Source organism: Xylaria bambusicola (genome assembly GCF_022495145.1).
Source record: "Xylaria bambusicola strain CBS 139988 unplaced genomic scaffold F5B22scaffold_5, whole genome shotgun sequence".
Lineage (NCBI taxonomy): Eukaryota > Fungi > Ascomycota > Sordariomycetes > Xylariales > Xylariaceae > Xylaria > Xylaria bambusicola.
The window spans coordinates 337718-361704 of NW_025953558.1; the positions used below are offsets into that span (position 1 = coordinate 337718).

At 49.1% G+C, this 23987-nt stretch overlaps 9 protein-coding genes across 9 annotated transcripts in view; 4 read left to right on the forward strand and 5 right to left on the reverse strand.

Moving 5' to 3' along the window:
• The first annotated feature begins 77 nt into the window (after positions 1-77).
• F5B22DRAFT_591764 (glycoside hydrolase family 2 protein) lies at positions 78-2964 on the forward strand. Its single transcript, XM_047973870.1, has 3 exons — positions 78-2045; positions 2105-2518; positions 2603-2964. The coding sequence occupies exons 1-3, from the start codon at positions 481-483 to the stop codon at positions 2733-2735; spliced, it is 2112 nt and encodes a 703-aa protein (XP_047834428.1). The 5' UTR covers positions 78-480; the 3' UTR covers positions 2736-2964.
• A 172-nt stretch (positions 2965-3136) lies between these two features.
• On the forward strand, positions 3137-5139 carry F5B22DRAFT_591766 (NADH-ubiquinone oxidoreductase 49 kDa subunit). Its single transcript, XM_047973871.1, has 3 exons — positions 3137-3854; positions 3946-4687; positions 4743-5139. Exons 1-3 carry the CDS (start codon positions 3204-3206, stop codon positions 4757-4759), a joined length of 1410 nt encoding a protein of 469 aa, XP_047834429.1. The 5' UTR covers positions 3137-3203; the 3' UTR covers positions 4760-5139.
• Positions 5140-6284: 1145 nt separating this feature from the next.
• Positions 6285-7547, reverse strand: F5B22DRAFT_633843 (uncharacterized protein; the record flags this gene model as incomplete). Its single annotated transcript, XM_047976896.1, has 2 exons — positions 6285-6901; positions 6956-7547. The coding sequence occupies 2 exons, from the start codon at positions 7545-7547 to the stop codon at positions 6285-6287; spliced, it is 1209 nt and encodes a 402-aa protein (XP_047834430.1).
• Positions 7548-9987: 2440 nt separating this feature from the next.
• On the reverse strand, positions 9988-12511 carry F5B22DRAFT_659462 (cystathionine gamma-synthase; the record flags this gene model as incomplete). Its single annotated transcript, XM_047980200.1, has 6 exons — positions 9988-10390; positions 10551-11115; positions 11202-11471; positions 11629-12093; positions 12253-12376; positions 12444-12511. 6 exons carry the CDS (start codon positions 12509-12511, stop codon positions 10239-10241), a joined length of 1644 nt encoding a protein of 547 aa, XP_047834431.1. The 3' UTR covers positions 9988-10238.
• Positions 12512-13073: 562 nt separating this feature from the next.
• F5B22DRAFT_633845 (acyl transferase/acyl hydrolase/lysophospholipase) lies at positions 13074-15071 on the reverse strand (the record flags this gene model as incomplete). Its single annotated transcript, XM_047976897.1, has 4 exons — positions 13074-13835; positions 13912-14731; positions 14812-14942; positions 15000-15071. The coding sequence occupies 4 exons, from the start codon at positions 15069-15071 to the stop codon at positions 13074-13076; spliced, it is 1785 nt and encodes a 594-aa protein (XP_047834432.1).
• A 545-nt stretch (positions 15072-15616) lies between these two features.
• On the reverse strand, positions 15617-17407 carry F5B22DRAFT_411475 (Leo1-like protein-domain-containing protein). Its single transcript, XM_047971568.1, has 2 exons — positions 16972-17407; positions 15617-16918 (listed from the first exon to the last, which is right to left on the reverse strand). Exons 1-2 carry the CDS (start codon positions 17227-17229, stop codon positions 15911-15913), a joined length of 1266 nt encoding a protein of 421 aa, XP_047834433.1. The 5' UTR covers positions 17230-17407; the 3' UTR covers positions 15617-15910.
• Positions 17408-17678: 271 nt separating this feature from the next.
• F5B22DRAFT_591777 (Mob1/phocein) lies at positions 17679-20522 on the forward strand. Its single transcript, XM_047973872.1, has 5 exons — positions 17679-17752; positions 17806-18165; positions 18814-19178; positions 19234-19345; positions 19409-20522. Exons 2-5 carry the CDS (start codon positions 18143-18145, stop codon positions 19950-19952), a joined length of 1044 nt encoding a protein of 347 aa, XP_047834434.1. The 5' UTR covers positions 17679-17752; positions 17806-18142; the 3' UTR covers positions 19953-20522.
• Positions 20523-20631: 109 nt separating this feature from the next.
• F5B22DRAFT_591782 (molybdopterin synthase sulfur carrier subunit) lies at positions 20632-21756 on the reverse strand. The gene is made up of 2 exons (XM_047973873.1): positions 21734-21756; positions 20632-21543 (listed from the first exon to the last, which is right to left on the reverse strand). Exon 2 carries the CDS (start codon positions 21494-21496, stop codon positions 21191-21193), a length of 306 nt encoding a protein of 101 aa, XP_047834435.1. The 5' UTR covers positions 21497-21543; positions 21734-21756; the 3' UTR covers positions 20632-21190.
• A 1970-nt stretch (positions 21757-23726) lies between these two features.
• The window catches only part of F5B22DRAFT_411586 (uncharacterized protein), a 918-nt gene continuing 657 nt past the window's right edge, over positions 23727-23987 (forward strand). Inside the window, exon 1 of the mRNA XM_047971569.1 lies at positions 23727-23981. Within this exon, the coding sequence (XP_047834436.1) occupies positions 23951-23981 (31 nt within the window). The 5' untranslated portion in view covers positions 23727-23950. The remainder of the gene's footprint in view (positions 23982-23987) is intronic.

The following is a 23987-nucleotide window of genomic DNA, read 5'->3' on the forward strand; positions in this document are numbered from 1 at the left end:
CGCTGGCCTGGCGGTGCTAGCACTAATGACACCCGACGGACAGTGAATGTATCCTACGAACAACGCAAGTTTCCGTTTCGTAAGAAGTCCAAGATTTGGACAACAACAGAGTATCGATCAAATCTCACCATCTATCACTACCCCTCACTGCATATCGGTTCTTCTCTTTTCTATCTGCTAGTCGCTGTCTTGTGGAAACATAGTATGGGCAGCTCTCCATTTTATTGATTATACCTACTCTTTGAGGTGCAGATGGTCCAGATTTCAGTGCATCCCGTCGTGCATGACGTCAGACCACCGGCACAGAATTGGGCCTTGACACGCAAGCCGTACCATGGTGCAACAATGATTTCAGGGACAGCAATTCCCCGAATTGGGACTCATAGGTTAGAATCAATTGTAATCTAAGTCAGCTATCTTCCCTCGCTTCTCATCTCAACCAACCTCGATCAATCAAATTGAACAGTCAAGGAGCAAAATATGGCCTACCAGTCAAAGGACGCTTACCCTCGGCCTGACTTCGTTCATACGAATCACAGATGGGCACCTATTAATGATCAGTGGACAGTCCTTTTCGATGATAAAGATGTCGGGCTGAAGGAGCTGTGGCATATAAATGGCGTACCTGATAAGGTTTCCGTAACCACCGTTTCGGCCTCCAGCAGCGCCGATGCCGAGGCGGAAGCCCAGCGACTTGCCGCATTTCCCGAGCTCATTGCGAAAGGATTTGAGGCCAGGAAAGAGAAAATTCGTGAGAATACTAAGAAGCCTATAAACGTGCCTTTCACATTTCAGACGCCAGCCTCAGGTCTCTATGAAAAGGATGCCCACGAGGTATTGTGGTACGAACGGCCGGTCTCGGACCCCCGTGCCAAGGCCGAGGTCGATGCTGGCGACCGTGTGCTTGCCCGTTTCGGTGCCGTTGATTACAGCGTTACTCTCTGGCTGTCGGGATACCTTGTCGGCAAGCACCGGGGTGGACATGTCCCCTTCGATGTTGACATTACGGATGTTCTAGATATTGTTCGACAAAGGACAGGGGAAAGCGAGCTACAGCTAGTTCTACGTGTGGTGGACTCGCCATATGATCTTGGCCAGCCACGGGGGAAGCAATACTGGGCGCCTCAGCCCGAAAGTATATTCTATACTCCATCGAGCGGCATCTGGCAACCTGTCGTTCTGGAGGTAGTCCCGGCTACCCGCCTGGGCAATAGTAGCGCGGGCACGGTACTGAAATCAAACGATATTCATGGTGGCGTTCTCGACGCGGAAGTGGCTGTTGTCGGACGACGAGCAGGTCACGCTTATAGCGTCGAGATCGAAGGAAGCCTCCAAGGTTATTCAATCGGAAAGAAGAGAGAAAGCCTACCCAAAGACAAAGACTTTACTTATGTGAAACTCCCACTAGTACTAAGTGAAGATCAAAAGCGGCGTGCACCACCGTCTCTAACTAGCGTGGCATCTTATGATAACCCCGATTTTTGGTACAAGGGCAAACTAGCCGTTTGGTCGCCAGATTATCCCACTCTTTACGACCTTGTTATCCGATTGTATGATTCGGAGGGTAAAGTCATTGATGAGGTCAAGACATACACCGGGTTCCGACATCTAGACTGGAACAAGGGCGACGGTACATTCCGGCTCAATGACAAACCGCTCTTCCAAGCACTATGTCTCGACCAAGGCTATTGGCCTGAGACGGGTCTAACACCGCCTAGTCAAGAAAGTCTAAAGGAGGACATCGTGCTTGCGAAAAAGATGGGATTCAACGGATGCCGGAAACACCAGAAAGTCGAGGACCCTGTATTTCTGTACTGGGCTGATAAGCTAGGATATCTGGTATGGGGTGAAATGGCAAATGCTTATGAGTTCAGCGCCGAGTATAAGGATCGAATGAACCAAGAATGGGCCGAAGCTGTGAAGCGTGACATTAACCACCCCTCTGTCATTACGTGGACTCCTGTGAATGAGTCCTGGGGTTATCCAAGTCTTAAGGATAATATCGAGCAGCGCAACCATGTTCGCTCACTATATTATCTAACCAAGTATGCTTTTCTCTTCTCCCCCTCTCCCTCCTGGCATAATTCTAACTAGACGATAATAGGACTCTCGATCCTACGCGACCTGTCAACGACAATTGCGGTTGGGAGCATGTGTTAACAGATTTAAGTACGTTTCACGACTACTCAGACGCGCCAGCTCTTTCAGAATCATGCGCAACCCTTGAGAAAACACTTGATCGAGCCTGGGCCGGGCGGCCGATGTTCCTGGGACCCATTGGGGAAGTCGACCCCGGTACCAAGCATCGTCCTGGGGCTCCGGTCATTTGCACCGAATTCGCCGGCGTCAACATTGCACCTACCGGCGCGAAAAGCGGGGAGATTCAACCCCAAGGAGGAGGTGGTGATTGGGGATATACAACAGCCAGTGACGCGAGTGACCTCCTGACGCGCATTGACGCCCTCGTCAAGGCGGTTTGTCAGGGAAGCCATGTGACTGGATTCGTGTATACCCAGCTGTAAGTTCTCCTTTGGTCTTGGATCATTCCATTATTTTACTTCCGCTCTTCTTGGCTCTTGTACTCATTTTGATCACTTTCTAGATCCGACATTGAGCAAGAAGTCAACGGGGTATATTCCTTTGACAGGAAGGAGAAGATCCCGGCTGCTGAGGTGAAGAGGATATTTGACACTGCGAAAAAGAGCTACCTTGATAGCCTCCCAAGAGAAACTTAGTCTTTCAACTTCATCTCTGGCTTATCAGGCTACTATACCTACTTAGTGGTAGATAAATGAAGTCAGCTTATGGTAGTGTTGGGCATGCATGAACATGAATAGATAGCTTTTTGTTCTTTAGAGAATCTAGCAGACCAATCCAAATCGCGCATTTCGGTTTCCAGACAAAATTACTTGTGTTAACGTTTGCTATTAGCATCATCAGCATCATTGAAGCAAGAGGCGAAATTGACAAGTTGGTGAAATCATAGGTCAGGTATAGGTACCTAATATGTAGAGATACCTTTAGGTGGGTCTCCGTTCGAGCGGTGGAGCCGGAACAATATTGTGGCGGTCCAATGACGAGCACATTAATTCCAATTGGGGGTCTCCAGAGCTTAAACCTCCGGCTCCTCGAGTTAGATAGAGCGTCATTGCCACCGAGCTCGATGAACAAACCCGCTGCCAATTGACCGGCCAAACACGCAGATGGCGTCGCTCTACCGCATCGCAGGTTGCGGTGCCAGGCGCCTGCAGCTTGCACGACCGACCTCCTCCATCCGCGCCTTCTCCCGTACTGCTCTGCGTGCCGCCAACGAGCTGCCTCAGCGCACCACCCTCACACCCGTCGACCCTGACTTCGCCCATCCCGCCGATCCCTATGGATTGCAGCGTATGCAGAACGCCGAGGGCGCCATCGAGGCCTCGCGAGAGAATAGCATCAATGACCGCAAGGTCCGTCACTACACCGTCAACTTCGGCCCCCAGCATCCCGCCGCCCACGGTGTGTTGCGTCTTATTCTTGAAATTAGCGGAGAGGAGATCATTCGCGCCGATCCTCACGTCGGACTTTTACATCGAGGCACCGAGAAGTTGATCGAGTACAAGACGTATCTGCAGGCCCTACCCTACTTCGACCGTCTTGATTACGTCTCCATGATGACCAACGAGCAATGTTTCGCCTTGGCCGTTGAAAAGCTTCTCAACGTCGAGATTCCCGAGAGAGCGAAGTGGATTCGAACCCTGTTCGGCGAGATTACCCGTATTCTAAACCACCTCATGTCCGTCCTATCCCATGCCATGGACGTTGGCGCGTTGACACCTTTCTTGTGGGGTTTCGAGGAACGTGAGAAGTTGATGGTACGTTCAAGCTCATGGCATCAAAACCCATCCGGTCATCATATACAACTCCTTCGACTACAGCATGCTAATGTAAAATTCGCAATCACAGGAATTCTATGAACGTGTTTCAGGCGCTCGTTTGCACGCTGCCTATGTTAGACCCGGCGGTGTCCATCAAGACATCCCTGTTGGCCTACTCGACGATATTTACCAATGGGCCACTCAGTTTGGTGACCGTATCGATGAGACCGAAGAAATGCTTACAGATAACCGTATCTGGATTCAACGATTAAAGGGTGTAGGTGTTGTCCCTGCGACCGACGCTCTCAACCTGTCCTTCACCGGTGTTATGCTGCGTGGATCTGGTGTCCCGTGGGACATTCGGAAGAGTCAACCATATGATGCCTATGACCAGGTCGAGTTTGACGTACCCGTCGGCATCAACGGCGATTGTTATGACAGATACTTGTGCCGCATGGAAGAATTCCGGCAATCGCTGCGTATCATCCACCAGTGCCTGAACAAGATGCCCGCTGGCCCCGTTCGGGTTGAGGACTACAAAGTCTCACCACCCCCGCGAACAGCTATGAAGGAGAACATGGAGGCCCTCATCCATCATTTCCTCCTATATACTAAAGGTTACGCCGTACCTCCGGGTGAAACATACTCGGCCATCGAGGCGCCGAAGGGAGAAATGGGCGTCTACCTCGTCAGTGACGGCAGCGAGCGGCCGTACCGATGCTCCATCCGAGCCCCTGGTTTTGCTCATTTAGGTGGTTTCGACCAAGTCGCAAGAGGCCATCTCTTGGCTGATGCTGTCGCTGTTATTGGTACCATGGACCTGGTGTTCGGTGAGTCCCCATCCACTAGAATGTTCACAAGGTATCTCTGCTAACTTTTCTATAGGTGAGGTTGATAGGTGATTTACCTGAAAAGGATAGACAAGATAAATAGATACCTTGAAATGCATTTGAATCTGCGCTTTCCCTTTTCATATGTACAATAGCCGGAGACAAGAAGCGCAGTGATCGAGACTCTACTCGAGATGCGCACATCATAGAGGCTATCCACCCCTTGGAGGGTGTCAGGCACGAGGTGTCTAGTAACTATATGCATATATGATCACTTACATATTCCTCATCATCGTATGCTACATTGTGCTGAGCAATGAGTGACAATTCACGTGAAGGAAGATTCAGTAATGGCCAATTATAGGTCGGCCCTAGTTAGTAGCATGTTACTCGCTGGGCCCATGGAATCATAATGAAAATTGAGGTAGTTAGTAACAAAGTAAACAAATTTCTCATGCCTTTTATTCTTGTCCATACCGGAATGTAGTCAGTGTTGGGAGTGAACAGCCGAGCACATGTGGGACGAAAAGTCCACCACTTTACACCACTATGGCCCGATCAAGTGCCACGGGAATCACAGTTAAAGAGCACGTTCATTGAGAATCGGTTCAAGAATGCAACGCAATTAACTTTCAGCTAGAAATACACGTAACCGCTGCTTGTCTATTGATAATGCATGCCATTCCATCTTCACATCTCCCGTAAACCTGCAACTTGGCTTGGAGATTCTCAGCTTAAATCCCATGCTCAAGCGTTTGCCCCAAGTAGAGATGGATATGATGGTTAGCTAGACACAAGGTCTGTCTCCGGTCCTTAAGCTAGACCTTCCTTATATCCCTCGCTATCTCGTTTTTTTTTTCCTGCTTTGCCCCCAGCTTCCTCTGATTATTCTAGGTTTGTGCTAGAATAGATAGTTCTGATATCATTATGTGTTGGCCCCAATGGACATGTCACTGCTGTTACCGAGCAGGAAAGAAAAAAAGACGGGATGTGGAAATAAGCAAATAACGTTGGGAGGAATCGTGGGTCGTCTAGGAATGCCGTGACTCGTGCCGGTTCGTGAGGGAATCGCAGTTGGTTGCTGGTCGCGTCCGTATGGAATCCTCTCTAAGATACATAGATGATCTGGGTATGGGAATCTATCTTACCGAGCCCTCGGCCCATAAAACTGTTTTGTCTATGTTCTGTATGCCTTTGCCTTCTCGCCGTTCGAATAAAGGGTAAATGCAGTATGTATGGCGTGAAGCAGTCTGGAAATCGTAAGCATAGACGATGCGGTGTAAATAAATTTCATGGAAAACGTGTAGATATGCGAATATGGAATGTGATTTGTCTCTTTTGCTCGTAAGCATCAAGACCATGATTAGCGCGGATAACTTTTCTCTTTTGTGACCCCTTCCCCTTTCCGTTCCTTGATATGAAGCCTCTAGTCACGTCTCTGCTTTCGAAGTGACGTGACAAAACTCGATGATTACTTTTCTGGTAACGTATTGATACTTTGATCATGATATGGCCGCGCATAGCTTCGTAAGATCTAGCCCTATGACTCTCTGTTCGGGTCAATCATCGAGTTCTCGACCTCGCTGGAAAGGTCAAATCAAAACTCGGACGACAACCGGCGTCTTCTCACTGGCGAGTCTGCAGTGTTTGATGAATTAAGAGAGCATGCCTCGAAATCTCCGGCATGAGACTCTCCTTCCGGGCCGGCGCCGATGGGAAATCCGGCAATAGTTCTTTCAGGCTGTGGAAATTCGACAGCCGAAGCGAACGCACTCTCTTGTGCTATTCCGCAAGCAATTGGGACGCCAGCAATCGGGGTACCGACGTTGGGGTAATGCATCGTCTGGGCATCCCAGGTGCGCTCTCCATGCCGGGAAGCATCGGGTCTTGTCGGTCCGAGTATCTCGTCAAGAAGTGATTTCTGAGGGCCTTCGGCAGTCCACCTCGCGAAATTCCCGGAGGCAGTCTGGCTATATCCGTATGGATACTGCGTCACTGGTCCAGAAGGAAGCCGGTTATATACAGGTCGATACTGGGAGTCATTGGCTGCGTTATTATTTGTACTCGAAGTTCCCGCATAGGCAGTGTATGTAGGCGCCACAACAGCGTGAGCGTTGGGATTGTGACTGTCCATAGATGACGATAAGTCGTACTGAGTCTCCCAAGTCTGGTTCAGCGATTCCGAATGATCTCGGCCAAGGTTATATGTCTCGTCTATAGTCACATATAAGTTCAAGTCAGTCCAAATCTAAGCTCTCCTTGTCTCACCTTGACAATCACTGGTATCTAGAGGCTTGTATCTCTCGAAGCTGACAGGACACTTGCATCTACCGCTCTTGTGAAGCTTGGCGTGGTCCTCTGTCCACTCAGCGCCATACAGACTGCCGAGTCGAACGGCGACCTCGACGTTGTTTCCAACTGCAGTTTCCTTGTACAGTGGCATTTCGACCCCTTTCCCTGGACCCTGGTAGTTTGGTTGCGTGGTGTGTGCTGGAAAAGTAGGACTACCAGCTGAGGTGCCAACCCCGGCCGCCGCTTTCGTCGTTAAGCCAGTAGCATTCTCATCGTCGTCAATAGACGGCCGCTTCATAAGCCTTGGCTGCTGTAAACCGGGGAATATCACCTCGCAACCGCAGGCTCCGCGCTCATGCATCCAGCGATGCTCGGCCTCGGCAATGTCGACTTGCCTTCCATGCATGACCCGGTTGCAAGGGTGACACATTGTATTCACAAGGAAAGGGCGGGTTGCCGGCTTATTGCAGCATGGGTTGTTGTATAGGTGTGTTGTCAGAGGGCAGGCGCGATTGACACCCACTGAGGCGTGCCCGCAGAGATAAGCGAGGAATTCAACGAAGCACATACTGTCGAGAGCCACGAATAGATTTGATGGGTAGGTTTGCATACGATGGCGGCTATGGAGCTAAGTTCAAGCGGCTTGTTGTGAGTATAGAAGATGTAAGAGCGAAGGCGACGTGTAGAACCAGCGAGTAGTGGGATAGCTGAGTGTAGCTGCTTGGGTTCAGAGCTGACTGCCTCGTCACTAGGTTCTAGGTATTATCGTTATGCAGTTCTGCATTTGAGATAACGCGTGTCTAGAGGAGGCATAAAGAATAGCCCGGATATGAGATATGAGATAAGGAGAAGAGGGAGAAGGAGAGAGCAAGAGGGAGCAAGAGAGTACACAAATAATGACAGACGGTGTCTGTGAAAAGAGGCAATTCCCTAGGGCGCAAGTGGGGAGGATGTTTACGGTAATGGGATAGTGGACAGGTAATTCCCTTGCCCTATTCCTGCCAGTCAGCGAGTTCAAGAGAATACTTACCTCCTAGGCCGAGATTGCTCATTACCTGTCAGATGAACGATTATTCGCTTGTGAAAAATCGTGGTGATTAACTGGCCAATCCAATACGCCATCCCTTCTTCAAATTGGATGTTTGGTTTGATTAGCTAGCTTGGTGAGAGGGCTGAGCAATTATACCTTAGACCGATCCATGCAGCACGGCCCTTCAGCTGCATTTACTCGTCTCCGACATTCTCTTTAGTCTGTGGGTTTGAGTACTAGTCTGTTGTAGAATAGTAATACCCAATGACATTGGTCAGGTATCTCAATATGGTTTGCAACAATTCATCAGTCCAAAAGACCATCATGGGATCCGAGCGCCCTGGGTTTGGGTTGAATGCTTCAATGAGTAGATACCAGTTTTCGAGTGGTATGCACCCGAATCCAAAATGCAGCACCCAATCACCATTGTGAAACGAGGAATCAATCTTGGTAGCCATTGGCGTTGGGGTGTGCAACCCAAACTATCATTGACCTTAATGGAGGCCACAAAGCTAGTGGGCTCCAGAACTAGACTACAATATTCCCAAAGCAGGGCCATAGAGTTAGCATGTGCACCAAAATTTCTGCGAGAGATTCCACTGGAATAAGAGACTTGGAGCTAGATGTAGTGGAAAATGGAACCTGATCAACTAACATGGTCTGTTTGTAGGACTATGATAACACATGCATCTCGTCGTCAATCCTTTGCTGTAGGGGTAGGGAATATGCTTGGTCTAGATGAGATAGTAGTATGGGAGGGGCATCAACGCTATAATGCCGTCCCGGTGAAGCAAACCACTGTGACACTGGCCAAGGACTGTCATGGATGGGACTGGGACAGGATTCAGCAATGAATAGGCACCAATTAGTCCCTTTTCTACAGCCTTGGGGCTGCTAGCCAACTCATAACTGCAGCAAACTACATGAAGCACCGACAATAGCCCGATGACAAGCAGTACTTACTTGTGTGTATCATAATGAATACAGGATTGAGTTGGAATAGACAGCTTACTTTGATGGCAAGCCTCTACAAATGTCGAATTCAGTGTCGAAGGTACACCTTGGCTACGGAAATCCAACTCGAGTTTGCAGCCTAGACACCTCTAGCCTCGTAGGCTCACCTGTGATCTGCATCTAGACAATATGGCTCGTATCTTCGTACTACAAGTATTAAAATGGGTAGTGAAAACACGAACATCGAATCATAGCACTCTTGTTGTATGCTAGTGTTTATTACTCTCCCCCCTTCCCTCTTCCTCATACCGATTCCAGTGTTGCTTAACAAACAACTCTATCATCTTATATGGTGACAATATTGTGATTTATTGCGCCTTACTGCATTCTGCCGGGCATATAAACACTGTCGTGACACTTTACATGTCTGTAGAAAAGGTTGAGTATGTTACATTTCAATCTAAGCAATAATCAAGGTAAATCCTAATCTAGAATTGTTTGATTATTGAGCGACTACAGAGGTTTGAAATAGGATTTACAAGTACACATACTCCTGTGGAAACCTTCGAATACCACCAAGTCCTACGCGAGTATCATCATAGGGGGTCAAAGGAACATCAATAGTATTCTTAATTATATATCTCGAAAAGAGGCTGTCATGCAGTTGGGTGGGATATCCATCTGATCATTCCTAGTGTCTGCCTTCGGTATCTGAGATTTTGGAACCTGGTTGTTGCAACATACCTTGTGTGGGGCTGATGCTATCACCACACAGCATTGTGTACATACGTAGCATATCCTATTCCTTCTCACTAAGATCATTGAGGGACGTGCTAGCTCAATATTGTTACAATTATTTGCTAGCATTTAAACCCCCCCCCCCTATTGTGTATCTCGTGTCATGAAGATAAAAGGGGGCGGGGTTCTGCCTCGACCCCAGAGCGTTCCCGCTATTTGGGTAGGTGGTTTTAGGGATCATAGAGGACCAATGGCCAACAAGCCAGGCACGAAACGAATCAGTCTCCGACTGAAGCTTGGGTAGACTGTGGAAACATCAAAAGTTGGTTACTATCCGCATAAACCTTTGCAGATCTAATCTTAGGGTTCATAACCTCGTCTATGCGCCACAAGCCCGTGCTGTGGGATCTTCCTAGAAAGGGGCTGTCGAGAAATATCAGGTTATGCTGAGGCACCTGTCAAGGCCAACTGATATAGCTCAATGCCGCCAAATGATTTGCCATATGCTATTCGACCTCTTGGTTTGGACACAAGGCCTTATTTCCTTGCAACTTTTGTTACTTTCTCCAGCGCCTCTGTGCATCTCCTCACCAAAACTTCCTGGTCCTCTAGGCCAACCGCTATCCGGATCTGTTGCGGCCTCAATCCGTACGAAGCGTGTCGTTCGGGCTCATTCTTGCCCCAAACCACTAGATCGTGAGTTAGAAGTCTCCAATGCAAAGGTGATTTAACACAATGCCGTTGTATGTGTGCGTGTGTGGAAAGAGTCAGGGAAAATGGTGCTAACCGGAGTCCTCGCCTCTATGAACTCATCGCAACAAGAAGAGAATGGCCTTGGAAGGTACTCACAATGATTGAAAGGCACAACAATAGTAAGATGAGCACCAATATGGGGACCTTTAAAGAAGTTTACGGCGTTGAAAAAAGTAGTAGCGAGCTCTAATGTTTCAAACTCCACACTCAATAGGAATCCGTATCCTGGCGCAGGGTACTCGGCAGTCGACTTTCGCAGGAACGACTTGAGGTAATCCGATCCTGGAGAATAGGGGGGATACCAGACGCGGGTAATTGGACTGGAGGGGTCCAGAGCAAGAGACTGGAAATACGATGCCAACGCGCTGGCGTTGCGATTATGAATCATACACCGTGCCAGGTAATTCTCGTTATTCGATAGTAGGTGCACTACGTCTGCCTCGAAGAGCTCATTGTGGAAGCGTGATGACACTACTTCCTTCAGGGTAGCAAAATGCGCGCTGTTTGGATTCAGCACCACAGAGCCAGCCATCACATCTGCGTAACCCGAAAACGCCTTTGTCAGCGACGTTACGATGACATCTGCCACACCTAGAAGATCCATATTGGCGAACGAGGCGCAAGTGTCGTCTACGATGAGGAAGAAGCCATATCTATCAGCCTATGATAGTTAGCGCGCTAGAGCACTAAGAACTGTCCGAGCCTCTCCGACGATAAAGGAGGAAATGCGGAAGATGAATAACATACCAGTCCTCGTAATCTTGTCAAATCCACGCCGACTGCAAGCGGGTTACTAGGGAACTCGGTGAAAACACATGCGCACTGCCCCCCTCTTGCAAGGTATTCTTCGAAATTATCTAAATCCGAAGTATCCGCACGACCATAATGTTTCAAACCTCCCTGGCTATCTTCGAATGTGTAATAGGTGCTATGAAATACGGAACCAAAGATGATCGCCGGACCAGCGCGTAGCTGCTCAATACCCTCCAGCAGCCTGGTAATGCTTGCCATACCCGTCTATTTGAAAACTCAGCGTTAGTGAATACTTGTGTATAGTATTTGACCCTGGATTCTTTCGCGAGGTGCAAATACACTGGTCGTAAAGGAAGCACAGCCGCCCCTACTCAAGCACAACCTATCCCCGAGACACGCCAAATGACAACATAAGACTGACCTGATAGAGATAGACATCGCTAGCATCGACGCTCTTCCCGTGTTCGCGAACACAAGCCCGCATCAAGAGAGTCGCGATCCGTTCCCGCAGTTCCCGATGACAGTTCCCCTCAGGCAAAAACGTAGGGTCAGGAGCGCCGACACCCCCAGGGAACTCGCCGACATAAACGAGAGAGTCCACTCGAGAAAGCAATGCCTCCGCAAGGCGCGTGCTAACAATCAACCCGCCATGAGCCCACTGGAAGCCAGCCGACGGGGCCTTGGCCTGCGGGAACGCGAGCACGAAGAGTCTCACGCCAGCGACTTCGACGACGTAGTATCGGAGGTCTGAGACCTCCAGACGCAGCTGCTTACGAAAGTCCGATGTCGCGTGTCTCTCGCTGGAAGCCCATGCGTCTCGCGACACAAAGGGAGAACACCTATAGCCTTCCGGTAAAGGGAGTCTCTCGCCTATAGCTTGGCAGAGCTATACGGATTTCATTAGTTGCAAATCGTATACATACGTACACACCAATATCCAAAACCATAAACTACACAACCATAAGGAATACGGCGCGATTGGATGGTTGTGACTTTCGTGTTTTATAGCCATGGCTTGATTATTAATAAATGAGGAGGAACTCACAGCCGCCGAGTGTCCAAAGGGGAAAAACCGAGGGTAGAGGGACTTGAGGCTTTCAAGGATAGACACATCGCGATCACGAAAGCGTTCGATAGCTTCCCAGCCCGGCAGATGAGTTGTGATAGTACTGTTTTCACTCTAGCATTAATTCACTAAACCGTGCCCTCTCGAGTATGTTGCAGGAGCATACTGACTGTGCTCCACGAGGAGGAAGGGACTGTCCCAACTCAAAAGTCGAAGGGTCGATATTCGACAGCGCCATGCACACAGACGCGCGGTAACCGGAACCGCAAATTCAACCTCAATATAAACAATAAAGGGGAAATAAAGAGAGATTGGAGCAAATAGTCTTCAGACAACCGCATACTGGAACTGCCACTCTCCTACACGGAATCCATCGCTCAAATAATCTAAGACAAAGCTCCGGCACCGGAGGACGTGCATACATGTCTCAAGTCGGGAAGACAGCCAATAATACATGATCGTGGCAACAAAAGCATGATATGGCGCATGTTGTGCGTTGTGACAACTGATGCCTCTGTCGGGCCCCGAGCCCCCCGGGCTGAATCTGGCCAAGGAGACTAGATAGCCAGCGGCGGCGCTTTCTTAAAAAAACGTTAAGGCACTTTGACTCACTAGCTAGACATACGGGAATAGCTAAGCCTCTGGTTGCTTAGCTTATAATGAGTCAGCTAAGGAAAGGCTGGCTCTCTGATGTTTGCATGCGAATAAGTGGAATAAGGAATAGGGTCAATCAGCTGCTTTAGGTGGAGAAGGTCATATGGCACCGAGCCCCCGTTCATTCTCCGCTTTCGTATTTTTCGTCAATTGGCTCCTGGTTCCAGGTCCTGTGAAGTGACTAGCTCATTCATCGCGGTGCTACTCGATATGTCGGCGTTCCCTTGTGTAGATGTAGAGGGAGGTTTAGCATACATCATGGCACCAGCAGCTACCGTGCTCGCCTTTCTCCTAAGCCCCCCGGCCTTCAGACGTCGAGCTCGCTGATAGGCACTCTCGATGTCGTATTCGACCATGCATCTGACCTTCAGTGCACACACAGCGGGCCACACGCTTCGCTCGCCTCGTAGGATCCAGTAATCCAGCATCTCTCGCGTGGGTGTCTCGAGGAGCCGCACGAAGTCAGAGGCTGTGACGGTCGGGACCAGGACCATGCTCGCCCCAGGCACATCTTCGTCCACGAGAAATCGTCGTATACCCATCGGCAAGAGCCCCAGCATATCTAATTGCTTCATGCGATGGCGTATCTCCATCCCTACTACCCTAAACAGATGACCTGGGAGATGAGCCTGTGAGCGAGCAGTGTAGAGAGAGGGGCCATGCATGTCAGACTCGAGGAATGGGATCATATAAGGACGGGCCTGGCTGACGATGAAGTGGTTGACGTTGAAGAGTTGCGAGATCCTTGCTAAGGGTGACTTGTGAGCCTTATCCGAGGAGCTCGTCCACTCGGGCGACATCCATGGTATAATACTGCCGTTGGGACCTTTGCACAGCACTTCAGTCTGCTTTTTCCCGTAGATTGTGGGCGTCGAAGCATTTGATGCAACGGCTGCCGTCCAAATCAACTATGATCAATTTGTTAATATTATTGATACTATTTTTCAGTGGACACCGAGTAAGGAGGACGGTAACAAAACTTACAACGTTCGGTGCCGTAATATAATTCAAAAGCATTGGAGCATCATACTGGGTCGCCGGGGCTACTGTTATGTTCAATATTCTCTTGCTCTTCTGATACGCTTCTTCAAACGTCATGTCTCCCAAATTTGCCTTGACGCACTCTTCGAGAACCTTGACATCGAGGAAGTACCCTTCGCGCCAAAATCGCATGATTCTACGCAGAAGTGTTTTCCATCTAGAACTTCCAAGTGGCGGCCGCCCATCTTTACGGCTCACCAGCGCCTCGTGGGCCGTGAAGGCTGACAGATCGATCCCGTCGCCCTTAAGAACGGCTGGGAGTTCATCATCTGTATGAATTGCCACAAGACTTGCTATTAAGGCCCCCGTAGCTGTGCCTGTGATGATCCTGGGCAAGAGGCCTCGCAAGAACAAGGCTTTCACAACACCGACATGACATAAACCGAAAATAGCACCGCCTTGCAAGACCAGCGTGGTTCGTCCGAAAGCTTGTCTCGCGTCGTGCAAGAAGTCTAACTTGTTCTGTGTAGACAGTGCGAAGACGTTGGTTTGCTTCTTACGCGGGGCCGAAGCGTCTTCGGCGACAATGTCGCGAATTGCACCGGCTACTGAGGGTATATATTTTTCGATTAAGAGCTTCGTGCCTGCAAAAGATTTATTGTAAAGTTTTGGGGCAGTTATATTTCCCAAGTTGCGAACCAGGCCAGAGCGAACGAGCTCGACGAGGGACTGGATATCGTTGTTTTGGCGAGCCATATAGATGGAGTTTAGTCGGTCACTGATCAGCCAGGAATCGTATGAAGGAGACGCGTCATCTTCACGCCTATGCCCGTAGATGATTGTAAGTAACGGGGCTGTATGCTGTATGGGATGTGGAAGCAGAAATTAGTTTTGTCTACCTACCAACGATCTAGCCTTTTGTGAATATCTAGCTGCTGGGCTGCGTCCTCCCAGGTCTCGAAATTTTCGGCGTGATGCAGCTTATCCATATTTTCCTCAAAAAGGGTCTTGGTTCCCCATTGAAGGACCAATTTCTACGCCAAAAGCGTCAGCTTGCCACGATCAGGTCAATCCAAGCTTATAATACATACGTGGTGCCAGTAGTGGAAGACATCGAGAAGCATGCGGCAGACAGCCATGAAGACGCCAAATACGGGAGCCATGTTTGCAGCGGTGCGTCGACTGAGATTATCCGAATGTGTATGTCAATGGAGCGAAATTCATGGGCGATGGCGTTGTCGATGTTCAAGTTGCTAATGAAGGGAGGAATAATGGCCCGCCATGCTTGCGTGCCTCTTTGACGCCAGCGTGAACTTGAAGGCCGACGGAATCAAGACTGCGCGAGGGGCATATATCGTCAGTCAGGGAAAGAGAAGTCCATTATAGGCTTGATATGGAAGCGATCTAGGTATCTATCTACTTAAACTTGATTCTTTCCATGGCTTTTCGCATGTTGACGATGACGCCACGAGGTCTAAAGATCTAGCTCGGCTCGAGACGGGAATGCTGGCTAAGTAAGCAAGCATGTGAAAGGCGCGGGATGATCCACTCGAATATTCGCGCTTTGACCGTACCTACCTACACTCACTTCTTGTCGTTACCTACATAACAACCTCATATGGCTGCGCAGACTTGCGATCAAATGTCAATGTCCTCTTGGTAAGCAGGTCGTCATTCCGTTTTCTCACGCTGATTTAGAAAAGGATTACGGGCTATGAGGTTTGCATTATCGTACATCTGGCTACCTGTAGTTATAGTAAAACTGGTAAAAAAAAAAAAAAAACTTGAAATACTCGAAGCCGCAGCATGCATCATTGTTTAGTTAGGGGTATATATATTCCCAGACGATTGAAGTCTCTGAGGCAAAAGCTACAGCTGCATATTAAGCGCATGAAGAATGTGTTATTGTACAGAAAAGCCCCTTCTTCTCTCGTGTCTGCAATATTGACCATCGCTAGAATAGCTATAACAGCCTTAGCCCTAGCCCTAGCATCAGACTTCATTATTCATCGTCATCATCGATGATGTTGCGTCTCCTTGACCTCGACTGTTCAGTCGGGGCAGGCGCATCCAGATCGTCCAGGTCGGCATCGGCATCAGCATCCGCGTCAGCGTCCTCTTCGGATTCCGCTGTCTTCTGTCTTTTCTTGCGTGGCGCCTCCTCCTCTTCGTCATCCAAGAGATCTTCTTCCTCTTCATCATCTTCAGCCTCGCTGGCCATATCGTCATCGCTCGGTGCGATGAAATCATCTTCACGGTCGTATTCATCTTGGCGACGGGTGCCCGACGGGAGGTCGTCGTCTGAATCATATTCGGGTCGGCGTCGCTTCGCGCGAGATGCACCACCTGCGCCTCGCTTCCGAGAACCACCGGTGCCTCTGCGCCCCCCTTCCAAATCATTCACCGAGAGGCCACCGCTTCGGTAACCAGTGCCGCGCGAGTCGACTCGTGCAGCAGCATTCTCGCGTCGTCGCTGTGCTTTCATGCGCTCCTTCTCAGCCAATTCCGCTTCCTTCTTCTGGAGCTCAGGATCGCGTGTCGCTGTAATGATCATCTCGTTCTCGTTCGGCCGCTTGCCTCGTGCGGCTGCGGCCATATCCTCGGCGAGCTTGAGCGTGGCCTCATCCTGCATGTCTCGGTTTACGAGCACCGTGTACTGCTCAGTGACATGCCCGACTGTAAGAAGCGAATCCTTGAGAAAGTGTGGAGCAGCTGCGTAGTAATGACTATCTTGTCTTTCCTGGTACTTGTCGCTGGACGAGGCCATCTTCTTCGTTTGTATCTCGTAATGAGTGCCGCCGACAGCGATTGTCAAAGAACCGTCACTCCATCTATGAATTAGAGTGTTGCTAGCCATCTCGCCCGTCGTAGAATCGCGGCGGAACCGAACAACGCCTTTAGGCTTGTCGGATCTTGCGTTCTCCATATCCCATGGCGTAGGCTCGAAAGTATCCGGATCATATTCGCGGGCGTGAAAACTCAAGAAACTGGGGACTCTCAATGATTGCAGCTAACAAGCGTGTCAGTCTCGAGGCAGTTCGCCTAAGGAGTCGGCAGGCTTACCGTGCCGTTTTTAACCTTAGGCTTCCTATGCCTGCTCAATGCGATATCCATGACAATCTCATCTTTCGTTTGCTGAGTCTGTGCCGCCTCATCATCATCGTAGTCCATGGCATTATCCTCCGCGGCGCCTCCATTAGATGCTAGCTCATTGTCGCTGAGGTAGCGCTCACGGTCGGATTTCGGGTCTGCATCGTCATCTCCGAACAAATCATCACCCCCCTCGTCGGCGAGGTCAATTGGGTCCTCAGAGTCTGACATAGTTACAAATGGCTGCTAGGGAGTGCCCAGTGGGGATATTGAAGTTTGCACGAAGCCGTAAGAAACTCGTCAGGAATGAATATCGATCGCCGTGAAGCTGGGTGTAAGCGATTTCGCGACGAAACAATCAGCGTCTTTAGTAAAGGATTATAACGCGTGCCAGCCGTAGAAAAGTGCTTAGCAAGGCAGAAGAATTGACTTGGGTGGTGATGAGGTATGGGATCTCCAATTCGATGGCACCCAGCCAGCCAGCATACCGGAGCAAGTGTAGGTAGCGTAGCAGCAGGTAGGTACCTAAGTTCAACATTGCGCCATACCTACCACCGACACGCGCTAGACTACCTAAACTGAAAGGCTCAATAGCGCGTCTCTTTGCTGGCCATCCCAGCCCCCTTATCGATAACATGGCGGCCTTTCACTCGAAACAGACCAGACGAGACAGCCTCAGCCAGACCCTGTTCAGACCCGTTGTCCCACCCATCGACGACCTCCGCTAGCCGGGGCAATTCCCAGGTTCCGCCAGGTGGGTAGGGTCTAGTAGGGCTTCTGTGATACTGCACTAATGTAACGGGCCAGGACAGCCTGCTTCTGACGATCATTGGGCAGGCCACCGAACCTCGAAACGAAGCGTGTTGGCATGACAAACACCATCCCTTTACCCCTTTTCAGACACAGATAACACAAGAGGCGAATGAAAGAACTCGGTTCCCACGCCGCCGCCGCCGACCACACTTGCCGCTGCAGAACCTCCAGCTCTCACGAAAGTACGGACAGACACCTGCCCTGCCATATATCCCCAGACCAGAACGACAGCTCCGAGGCCAATCTGTCTTTCTTGCCCTGTCGTTCCAGGCTCCCTAAAGGATTCTCACAGTCTGCTTGCTTCCCGCCCGACTGTGGCATCTGAGTGACCATGTCCAACATGTTTTCCAGCATGTAAGTTGTGTCTGTCCTTAAGTTGTGTCCCTGCATTTGCAGGTACATCCCCTCCACGGTGCCGTCCGCAGCTGTTTTCTGCCCTATCTCTCTGCAATTCTATACCGACATACTACCTCCTATATCCTTGAACCCGGTTATTACCCGTCATCACAAACCTAGCTGTATTATGTACCATGTGCCATGTGCTATGTGCCATAAGCCTTCAAAGACTGGTATCCCGGAGAATGGGATGACATGCAGCTTCACATCTTTGACTTCACCTCGGCACCCAATTTACCTCTGCACAGTCTCTTTATCCGGGGTAACGGCACCCAGATCAGTGACCAGTGTTCACTACATTACATGCCATTCATGAGACCTGAGACATCTTGCCCATGCTTCTGATTTGTTCATCTTGCCCATCCCTACATTTGTCTTTTCCTTGGTTCCACTACTCGCCTCATTTAACCTTCATTCTCACACTTTCATGAGGTCCTTGCTACTATGCTACTCAAGCCGGATCTGCAAGAGAACTTGTGCTCTGAAGACGATACAGCTTGTTCGTAAACCAGAAGCCTATTGTTTCATTCCTTTGATTTGACACTAGCCAAAGTCTCCTAATGCCCATCAGATAGACCTGTGGGCAGCGCACTGATGATGAGATAGAAACGCACGCTTCAGGGGAACTTCTGCGAGGGCTCCAGGCCAGAATCGGAGCCCTACTAGCACCAGTCAGCCCGACTCCCCTAGCGATGTGCCTCAAAATACTCCGGGTAGTCAGCCATCTGCAAGCTCGGCACCGAGGATACCACCTCTTCCAACCTCAGTCCCCTTGACTCAAAATATTGGCATGGATAATACCAACGGCGGCACATCCAATGGGGACGATGTTCTCAATTCTTATCATCTACCCCGGCCACTGCCTCTCTGGTTGAATGCCTCATATGCAAAGCATATTGTCAAAGGCAACTTCATGACCTTAAGTGCTAGGCCAAAGACGGTGGAGCAAGCAGAATGGATCGCTCATCAAGGTATTGCCTCTCCTGCAAGCTAGTGCTCTTGCCTCAAAGACTAATTCCTACATAGTGGTTGAACATTATCGCAATTTATGGAACTTTGTGCGAGTGATTCATGAGAAGGATGATGATGGAACTACCATCTGCAATTCATCAACTTGCCCACGGATGTCTGCTGGCGCGTAAGTGTCTTCGAGTACAGGTGAACACCCATCCTTTTTTTGCGTATGCTGATTATGAGATAGGAATCATTCTTTCACATGGCTGAATGCTAGGCGCGAACCCGTTGAGTTACCAGCGTACGAATACATCACCCTCATGCAGCGCTGGATCTCGGGCAAGATTGATGATGCGAACATCTTCCCGACTGACCCCAATGGCGTTTCCTACGCTCACAACCCCTCCATTACCACAGCTCCGCTCTCGCAGCTGTCCAATCCAGGCGACAGGGACTGGATAGGCAAGCGGAGTGGCTTCCCTGAGAACTTCGTCGAAGTTTGCCAGACCATCTTCCGTCAGATGTTCAGGGTCTACGCTCACCTCTACTGGGCCCACTTCGTCGACCCCTTCTACCACCTCAGCCTAGAGAAACAGTTGAACAGTTGTTTCAGTCACTTCGTCCTGACGGCTTGTGCTCTCGATATGTTGAAACCGCAAGAGTTGGAACCCATGCAACCATTAATCGACTTATGGGCTACTAACGGCACCTTCCCCCCTGGGTCCAAGGCATACGACTACGCCAACCATCGTGTTGGGGAAAGGTTGATTGAATTATCGAACAACGCGTGAGGTACATGCCTGGTCGAGAAGGGAACCAGAGGGGTAAATCCGTAACTTCGGGCTAGACCAACCAAAGTTCCTGTTAACCCTCTTCTCTTGAACAAATGAGTCTGTTTGTCTCTTTCTCGAAAGGCTTGGGCCAGTTCAGCATGATCCATACTCGTTCCCACGCAAGATGAGGGAATGAAACAGGTGTTACTCCAATTTGAGTGTCAACAGGCTAGCAAATACAGAAGCAAAGAATGGCGTTGTCAGTAATGTTGGCGTTGGATTTTTCCCTCAGGAAGAAAGAGACATTCATCATAAATTGCTACTACATAGGAACCCATAGCATTAGGCGGCATCGCATCTGATCACTTTGTGTCTGTCATGTACCCATTCATCATTCATAGCCATACAGCCAGCGAATCGCTCGCATGAATAGACTTTGTCAGTGTCTAGTTGTTGATAGTTTGCGTGTGGTAGCTCAATACGTTTTTACGACTGAGAACTTCGGATATATAGCAGGGGTAGCGAGTATGGTGAAGCGCAATGCAAAGCTGAAATTTAATCAGATAGCTATTCGAAAGCCTTCTTGCATTGAATAAATATACTTCTATGATGAGAAGTTGATATTCGCTTATTGGGTGACTGCTGGCTGACACATAATCACATATTCTGCTTAGGGGTTTTAGATCCTGGCTGCTTGTCTTTATTGGAGCCCGAGATTATCTATTGCTATCTCAAGGATTGTAATCTTCATTTGTGATTGTATAAAACTATGTAGTTGGAAGTCTTTATCATGCGGATCTAGGCATTGGTATTAAACTAGATACTATATTGATCTCACGTCCCAGTGTGCCCTCATTCTCTATCTACGATGTGTCATCTCTCTCACCACATCAAAGAAAGGTAATACCATGTTTGCTGAGCTGCGACGTATCCACGATTACAATAGCGATCAGGCCTGAAGCCATCGTTGCATATACGCGGCCACGTGTCTTCTGAGCCTGGCTGATCAGCCACAGCAAGACTAACCATTGTGTATAACATGGAAAATCTTGACGAGTGAAAGTAGTTAGTATGTTACAATGTGATCCATATACCGAAATGCGGGCGGAGGTACATTGATCAACTCATATTATGACCATGTTGTCCTACGCATTGATAGAGAAGCTCTAGAAATTTCGAGTAGTACTATAGAAAACTAGGACCATCATCACTTTGAAGGATATTTCTACATAGCACGAAAGGGGTCTCTTGTAATATCAACCAGAGCTAACAGGAGGAATAATAGCGACCTCGTCACCTTCCTGGATCACGACGCCAGCCTCTGAAGACGCATCTTCGCTGTCATTCGAAGGCACATCGACATAATTCAAGTTGACAGTCACGAGACAAGACGAGAGGATCCTCTCCTTGATGCCACTGTGTCTCTCCTCCAGCGCATCGAATAACTTGCCGATCGCGAGCGGCGCGGGCAGAACGTCATATTCCTTGGATGTGAAGGAGCTTGCACTTGCAAAGTAGAGGACGTTGAAATGGGCCTTCGGAGGCTTGGGTACAGCACCCATTGTTTTGACACGCGCGGCAGTCCCGACACAAACCTAGAAGAATAGGGCTTGAATGTTAGCTCTCAATTCGCTGGGGATGTGAAAAGCGGCACTCAAAGAATGAGAAGATGGCGTTGGTAGTCAGAGATCTTGGTGATAATTTGGTACATCAGGTGATGATCAGGTAATACATGCTTTTTAGGTACATCATCCAACAGAGAGTGAAAATGTGAAGGAAATAATCGTGCCACGACTTACCTATGGTTTTGTTGTGGACGGGCTTGCCAGCTTACTGAAGCTGGCGCGCGTGTTGCGAGAGAGAAATTTTCGAAGGAGGGATCCAAGCTCAAGAAAATTCGGTTATATTTATTGGCGGAATATAGTTTGGGTATGTGCTTAGTCATTACCACTCCCCGCAGCACAAAGCTAGCTGGCCAGCTGGGCGGACTGTTGGCACCTGACAAATAGCTGCTGTGGACATCAATTATACCTAGGCAAAACTTAGCACGGGTGCTCTGTTATTATTCACAGGCAGATGTACTGACCTACCGGTACCTATATAGCTATAGGAGACATTGTTATTGATAGATACTTAGTAGCTATTGAAGCTCAAGTTGGATTTTTCCATCTGCATGCATGTACTCTCCACTATGCTCAAGTCGACGTCATCACGGGCCAATTTTCCATTTTAGGTGCTCGGACTGGCCCAGAGACACAAACGCATGTCTACACATTCACCGAAAGACAGAAAAGCGTCAAAATTTTACCCATTTGTCGGAGGGCCTTTCTGTTCATTAGGATCTTCCCAATCGAAGACTTTAGGGCAGTGATCTCGATGTTAGCAGGCGGCCTACATCTACTTCTCGAGGAGTTAGCCAGCCACCATAGATCTAGTGGTTGCTACTAATGCGGTTGACGTGCTGCTAGTAGTGTGATATCTAGGGCGGAGTTCGGATTACTAGTACGTTGGTAGCCTTGGTGTGGGTAAGCTCTCGACCAACATTGGGGGAAAAAAAAGTTCTAGCTGTGGTTCGGGACTTGTACTTATTTGATATTTTAGAGATATAAATTTGGAGACTTCGGCAAGCCGGCAGGTTCATAGCCCATAAATTGAATGTACACTTTCTTGCGCTGCTTCGTCGGAAGGGAATGATCTGCAGATTGGGAGATCTACGAAGTAGCTGGAACTACTATACCTATATTAAGATAGGTACCTTATGTACCTAGGTATGCATATAGACTGCTACCTACCTCGTAGCAGATGAATAAACGGAACCAGCAGATTCGTTCTGTGCGATGTGATGTACCTATGTATGTCTCATTGTCTGCTTACATGCGTATCTACCAACCAGCCCAAGGTGTGGTGCATGCTGTGAGCTGCAGCAAGACGGAGCCTTTACCTTGAACTATTGGTCGTAGTCAACTCAATCGGTAACCTACGGCCCTTTTCTTTTTATTTTGTACTCGTCCTGTCAGCTGAGCCACTGAGAAATAAAAGAGAAAAGGTAATGCCTAGCGTGCTCATTCTCTCGGCTCCGTTTCATCGAGTGCTGCCGAACACAATTGACAGCTTATCCATACGTACCGTAGTAGGAGGAGATGGCCGGCGGCTCCGATCAGCACTCACTCAAAACTCTGGTCTGGATTAGGTACCTATTTATCGCCGACAATAATCAAACACGATAAGACGTTAATTAACTGATTGAACTGAACGTGTGCGTGTCTTGGATTCTGAAGTATGGCGTGCATTCTAATTTGAGACCTTGGACTCCATCTTGGCCACTTGGCTGGGTTGCCTGTCTCTGGCCTGTCTGATGATGGTTGATGGTGAGTTACACAAGGTTTCATCCACACTGTAGAGGACACTACGACGTAGCCAATGGCATCCAGTTTCCCCTGTAGATTCCCTACAAGCCCCCTGTAAATCTGCGCAAGATCTCTTCCAGCACCACGCAGCTTACACAGTGTCTGCACAGTAGAAAGAAACCTGGTCAGAACCTGGTTCAAGGAACCCCTCCAACACCCGATGCTGTCTGATTGGCCCGCTTGACCTCAATTCCGTGGCCATTACGTCGTGTCATCTTAAAGGACTACTTATTTAATAGCCAGAAGGTATTCTAGCCAGAGCTGTACCGTACCGCTGGTCTCAATCCAACCGAGGGAGCCAACAACGTGGTGGTCCGCTATCTACCTACATGCACCTAGGTAGGTACATACATATCAATCAATCTACTAGGTACCTAACTACCTAGTCTACATATGTATCGATCAGTAGCAGTAGATGTCCCGCCGAATAGCTCTAGGTAGTGGGAACATGAGGAGATCAGCTATATAGCCTATCTATGGACTAGGAAGATACATGCCAGCATTAATAGCTACTTGGACACGCTAGGCAGTATCGGCATCAGGACATGTAAAACAAAGGTAGCAGCTGAGGGTGTTCAGGTACCTCGGAGCTGGTAAAGTGGAGACCTTATGACGATGCTCCATCAGATGCTTCCTGGCTGCTTGC